The sequence below is a fragment of the Eucyclogobius newberryi genome, unplaced genomic scaffold (assembly GCF_026437365.1).
Source record: "Eucyclogobius newberryi isolate DKJ021-1_F unplaced genomic scaffold, fEucNew1.0.hap1 SCAF_6, whole genome shotgun sequence".
In the NCBI taxonomy this organism is placed as follows: domain Eukaryota; kingdom Metazoa; phylum Chordata; class Actinopteri; order Gobiiformes; family Gobiidae; genus Eucyclogobius; species Eucyclogobius newberryi.
The window spans coordinates 39629681-39636476 of NW_027316278.1; the positions used below are offsets into that span (position 1 = coordinate 39629681).

Genomic DNA, 6796 nt, shown 5'->3' on the forward strand with positions numbered 1-6796 from the left:
CATATACGTAGGGCAGATTGTGCCATAATTTCATTTATGCATTATTAGTGTGTGCCTTTGGTGTTGATGTTTTTATTTATAATTATTAGGATTCTTATTATGTTTTCTTGTTTTCTACTGCTCTTAAGTCTTGTTCTTTGTTTTGTGTACGTTTAAAATAATTCAAAAATTGAGAAGAAGAAAAATCCTGCAGTTCATATGATTTTTGTGAATGGTTCTTCTTAAGAAAAATGTTCCTGTCAAATCAAACACTAAAACTACATCTAAATATCAAATGTAAAGGGAAAACACAGTCCTTCAAGTCCAAGTCAAGTTCCATTTCATCAAAGTTCCAAGAATGACTCGAGTCCAGATCCAGGTGACCCCTCTGAGCTGATCAGGTTCAGGTCACTTTTTCTATTAGTATATTCTTATATTGTGTGTTAGGCAGTAACAACTCTAAATTGGCCCTGGAGTCTGTAATGTCTCTGTCTCTGTGTTGACCCTGCGACGAGCGGGCCACTGTCCAGGATGTACCCCGCCTAAGGCCCAAAGTCACTGGGATAGGCTCCAGTCACAAGGGTAGAAAATGAATGAATATTCTTATATTCTTTATTCTACCTCGCCAGCAGTATTACTATGGCTGTATTTAAAAAGCACAAACACAAACATGAAGCTCAGACGAAATGCGTTATAACTTTATCCTTAATAATAATAAAGCTATTCTGATTCAAGTTCAGGAGCAAATCAAATCATTAATTAACTAATCAAAGCCTGACGTGGACAGGAGTCGTTAATATGGGACAAAACAACGCGGTGATTACGATTCGTGCGCAATTAAAAGCCTTGAACTGCTGTGAGAAAGAGGAGCGCACAGAGGAGGAGCCGCACGGGACCCCACCATTGTCCCGGGCGGAGGGGCCGGACCTGGGCACACACCGGAGCACTTTAAAAAGCCCTGCGAGAAGAACCGAGAGTAGATGAGAGCAGGAGTGGGACGTGTTTTACCGTCACCGTAATCCCGGTATCAAAGTGTGAAGTGTGCGTGAAGTCGATCCAAGTGGAACCCGCACGGACAGAGCGCGTGAGGACGCCGAGTTTAGCGCCTTGTTTTCGGGGCTGTTCGTGAGTTCACCGCGCGTGCCGTGGAGGACATGGGGACCCGGGAGTGGCGGCTGACGCTGAAGACGGCGCGGGTCTGGCGGTGGATCCTAGCGGCGCTGTGGATGAGCTCTGCCGCTGAGGGGACGTGGAAGACCGGGCTGTACAGGCAGCACAGCGCGGCGGCGTCCGCGGCGGCGTCCGCGGCGCACGGACCCGTGTATCACAAGAGGTGAGACACCGCTCCATCCAGCACCGCACCGGGACTAAACCGGGACTAAACCTGGACTAAACCAGGACTAAACTGGGACTAAACCAGGACTAAACCAGGACTAAACTGGGACTAAACCAGGACTAAACCAGGACTAAACCGGGACTAAACCTGGACTAAACCAGGACTAAACTGGGACTAAACCAGGACTAAACCAGGACTAAACCGGGACTAAACTGGGACTAAACCAGGACTAAACCAGGACTAAACTGGGACTAAACCAGGACTAAACCAGGACTAAACCAGGACTAAACCGGGACTAAACCGGGACTAAACCAGGACTAAACTGGGACTAAACCAGGACTAAACTGGGGCTAAACCGGGACTAAACCAGGACTAAACCAGGACGAAACCAGGACTAAACCAGGACTAAACCAGAACTAAACCAGAACTAAACCGAGACTAAATCAGAACTAAACCGGGACTAAACCGGGACTAAACCAGGACTACACTGGGAATAAACCTGGACTAAACCGGGACTATAATAGGACTAAATTAGGACTAAACCAGGACTAAACCAGAACTAAACCATGACAAAATCTGGACTAAACCGGAACTATAATAGGACTAAACCAGGACTAAACCAAGACTAAACCAGAACTAAACCTGGACTAAACCAGGACAAAATCTGGACTAAACCAGGACTAAACCAGGACTACACCGGTACTAAACCTGGACTAAACCGGGACTAGAATAGGACTAAACCAGGACTAAACCTGGACTAAACCGGGACTAAACCGGGAATAAACCAGGACAAAATCTGGACTAAACCTGGACTAAACCTGGACTAAACCAGGACTAAACCAGGACTAAACCTGGACTAAACCAGGACTAAACCAGGACTAAACCTGGACTAAACCTGGACTAAACCTGGACTAGACCAGGACTAGACCAGGACTAAACCAGGACTAAACCGGGACTAAAGCTGGACTAGACCAGGACTAAACCTGTGCTAAACCAGGACTAAACCTGGACTAAACCTGTACTAAACCGGGACTAAACCTGGACTAAACCGGGACTAAACCTGGACTAGACCAGGACTAAACCAGGACTAAACCAGGACTAAACCTGGACTAAACCTGGACTAAACCTGGACTAGACCAGGACTAAACCTGGACTAAACCAGGACTAAACCAGGACTAAACCAGGACTAAACTGGGACTAAACCTGGACTAAACCAGGACTAAACTGGGACTAAACCAGGACTAAACCGGGACTAAACCGGGACTAAACCTGGACTAAACCAGGACTAAACTGGGACTAAACCAGGACTAAACCAGGACTAAACTGGGACTAAACCAGGACTAAACCTGGACTAAACCTGTACTAAACCGGGACTAAACCTGGACTAAACCAGGACTAAACCTGGACTAAACCTGGACTAAACCTGGACTAAACCTGGACTAGACCAGGACTAAACCAGGACTAAACCTGGACTAAACCTGGACTAAACCTGGACTAGACCAGGACTAAACCTGGACTAAACCAGGACTAAACCGGGACTAAACCGGGACTAAACTGGGACTAAACCTGGACTAAACCAGGACTAAACTGGGACTAAACCAGGACTAAACCGGGACTAAACCGGGACTAAACCTGGACTAAACCGGGACTAAACTGGGACTAAACCAGGACTAAACCAGGACTAAACCGGGACTAAACCAGGACTAAACCTGGACTAAACCTGTACTAAACCGGGACTAAACCTGGACTAAACCAGGACTAAACCTGGACTAAACCTGGACTAAACCTGGACTAAACCTGGACTAGACCAGGACTAAACCAGGACTAAACCTGGACTAAACCTGGACTAAACCTGGACTAAACCAGGACTAAACCTGATAAAAAAACTTGGAAAAATCTTACTCAAGATTTAACCAGGTCTTCACCTGAACTAACCAGGACGACATAAAAAACGAATGTTCCTCCTCCACGAGCTGATGGACTTTATCAAGAAGATATTTAAGGAGCATTTTGTTGTGGTTTGAACACAGACTAAACAAGGATCAAACAAAGTCAGCGCTGGTGTTGCTTTTCATGACTAAAAGTACTGATACTCCTGGTCCAACAGTGGCGTGCGGTCGGGGCAATCAAGGCAATCAGTGATTGGCCCGATAAATCTGAAATTACAGTGTGTCACAACTGTATATGAATTGTTCTAAAATATATCCAAATAAGCCCGTTTTCCCCTCACTTCTGCTGCTGACGCTGGGCTGAATTCACGGTGTGTTTTACTGGCCCCTACAGGCCGCTGCGCAGTACTGCACGGGAAGCTTGGTTCTTCTTCTCTTGCAGCGGCTCAGTCTGTGGGCGTGTTCAGAGGCCTTAATACCTGGCGGTATCTTTGGGCATGGCGGGGGCCCGCCAGAACATGGCCCCCGCCATGCCCAAACCCCTCAGCGAGAACACTGCTGCACGTTATAACATTTGAATATGCCTGTTATTTATAAAGTTTATAAAGACTATGAGCTTATAGTCTGTTTTAGTTCATTGTAAAATGGTTGAATGGGTTATAAGCTTTTCACATTGTCATTGATTAACATTTATTTCACCTAAACAATAGTCTTTCTGTAAATCCTTTGTGCTGAATCCTGGACTCTGCACAATACTCTCAGGAGTAAACTCGTCTCAAATCTAAACGTTTTTGTGCTGTCTCAATTAGCCTTGTCATGGATACCATGGCTGCTGCTTATCATTTCCTTAGAGAAGACAAGATGCAAAGAGTGACTTTAGCGGCGAAACCTTCACTCTTCACTCACAAAGCACACGCTCTTGTAACGGAGTCAAAAAGACGCTCGATTGTTGCTGGACTCTTAAGTATTGCAGGACAGTGTCAATGTCCCGCACTCTGGGACCTCCAAGGAACAAGAAACTCGTAACTTTCACAGATTAAAATAAGGCTCCTCAAAGATACAGCTCCCGGCTGTAATTAAGCGATGAAGACTTGTTAAATATGTGTTGGGCTTTAGTTATGGAGAAGTGTGAAGTGCTGGTGTCCGCGTTGTGCACATGGCTGGAGGTCACGCCCTCAATCTGAACCATTTAGACATTTTTCACATCATTGATTATTAAAAACCTGATTTAATCAAATTAATGAGATTAATAGCTCAGCCCTAGTGAGCCCTAAAACTGTCACTACAAACTGTGTAATCGTTGCCATGGCAGCCACGACCTGCAGAGGACAGCACACAGCATGAAGAGCCTAGAACTGCAGTACAAAGTATTTGTAGTGAACATCATGAGCTTTTAAAGGAGATCCAAGTCACTTTTTGAGTTGCTCCGATCAGGATATTTGGGCTGATCATCGATCATCTGAAACACCGATCAGAGAGTCTTCCATTGTAGAAAAGGATTCAGTTGAAGTCATCTGGACTTTTGTGTAAAAAAAAAAACAACTTCTAATAATAATAATAATAATAAATATAGCCGCAAGCGGCAATGATCGGCCCTCGCCACGCCGCCGCCACACCGCCGCCACGCCGCAATTGTCCTTTTATTACGCCTACTGCTGAATCTGTGACGCTGTCACATCTTCTCCCCTTTGTTTTACCATCAAAAAGCAATTTTATTTTGAATTCTTGGCAAAATGTGCAGCTTTGCCGCACAGACACCGTGACTCTTTGAATGAAAATGTGGATAACTTTTGATGGTCCTGAAGATGAGTCTCACCAAATTTCAGGTTAATATGTCTAACGCCCTAAGAGGAGTTTGTGAAAGTCTAAAGTGTAAACATGTTCTGGCGATTTCCCCATTGGAATAACATGAAAGGTTTCGGTCATCGCTACGGCAACGCCATAACAATTATGACATGGGTCTCATTGACTTTTTTGATGGGGATTCTAAAATTGAGTTGTGTGTCAAATTTCATATAATTTCGCAAAACTAAACATTTAACCTCCATATAAAATCTGTAGGGGGCGCTGTGGCGCCAAATGAATTTATTTCACTTCAAGTAGGTTTAGGGCAAAGAGTTTAACAACTGATTCTAATTTGACGCAATTCGGACTTTATCTGCGCAAACGGCAGAAATTTTAAATATGGGAGATTTCTGAAATCCTAGCTAAAGTTTGCGGCTTCGCCGCTCAGAGACCGTGACAGGTATCAATGTAATTTGGATAACTTTTGATGTCCCACTCCTCAGTAGCATTTTCACCAAATTTCAGCTTTTTAGGGCCAACGCCCTGGGAGGAGTTCGTAAAAGTACGACGTTTGGAAAAACTCCGAAGTCATGTTTAGCCATTTTTGAAGCAATATGGCCGACATTTGGTTGGGCGGACGGCGTTGCCGTAATAATATTTTTTACTTCTCTTGTCACCATCTACCTCTGCGCCAAATTTCATGATTCTACGATCAGATTTTTTTTGGGTCATTTCCCATCTCTCAATGCATTTTTGGTACATTTGGGGGCGCTGACGCGCCAATTTTTTTTATTTTAGAAAAGGGAAATAGCCAGAATGTAGAGAGGCACGATTTTTAGAGGTGTGAACATTTTTGTGACTTTTCGTCAATGTTCACTGGGTGAAAAATAGGGGGGTTGGTCCCGAGAAGAAGAAGAAGAAGAAGAAGAAGAAGAAGAAGAAGAAGAAGAAGAAGAAGAAGAAGAAGAAGAAGAAGAAGAAGAAGAAGAAGAAGAAGAAGAAGAAGAAGAAGAAGAAGAAGAAGAAGAAGAATAATATTCCGATGCGAAAACAATGTTTCCCATTTTTCAAATATCATAAACTATACATTTTCGGAAAGCGCTCGCGCTTTCCTACCTCATGGTGTGGGTCCCTGGTCACTGACGGGTACTTTCGTTAATTTTGAGTGGGCTCCGCCCACTTTGTTTTTTTGGCCCTCTATACAGTAATAATGTTCAATTTTTGCATTACATGCTTATATGCACGGAACATGCAAGAGATGGGGAACGTATTCGTGAGCTACTTAGCGCAAATGAGTGCTTTATATGGGGATGACGACCGCGAAGCGACACAATGTAAAGTGCTCGTTTAGTGCGCACTTTTGCACGGGCTTCGCCCGTTTACAACGGTAATGTTCCATTTTCCTACTACTAATTAGTATGCACGGGGCGTGCATGAGTGAAGGAGTGCGTTAGTGAGTGTTTGGAAGTGGGCGAGCGCTTCGCGCTTTCGCAGCCGTGCTTCGCACGGCCTTACGAGATTAATAGGCCTCTCGCCAGCTTGTGGCGCTCGGGCCTAATAATAGATATATGTTTATATTAAATATACATTATATATGAGTAAAAAGGCTTTTGATAACATGACGTTTGAGTAAATCTGTCTGTAGTTTATAGCATGAACAGAGTTTCCTTGGCAGTTTGAGTGAGCTTCTGCTGCAGTCACCGCGTGGGAAGAATGAATACTTGAGCCGTTCATGTCTGCGTCATGAGCTTCTGGTGCAGAGGATGGAGCAGCGTTCATCCTCTGAGCAGCTGGACACTTTGAGGAA

The 6796-nt window shown here is 44.5% G+C and overlaps 1 protein-coding gene across 1 annotated transcript in view; it reads left to right on the forward strand.

Moving 5' to 3' along the window:
- Positions 1–1133: 1133 nt before the first annotated feature.
- emid1 (EMI domain containing 1) overlaps positions 1134–6796 on the forward strand; it is a 188176-nt gene continuing 182513 nt past the window's right edge. The window contains exon 1 of the mRNA XM_072433921.1: positions 1134–1312. Coding sequence (XP_072290022.1) covers positions 1134–1312 — 179 coding nt within the window. The remainder of the gene's footprint in view (positions 1313–6796) is intronic.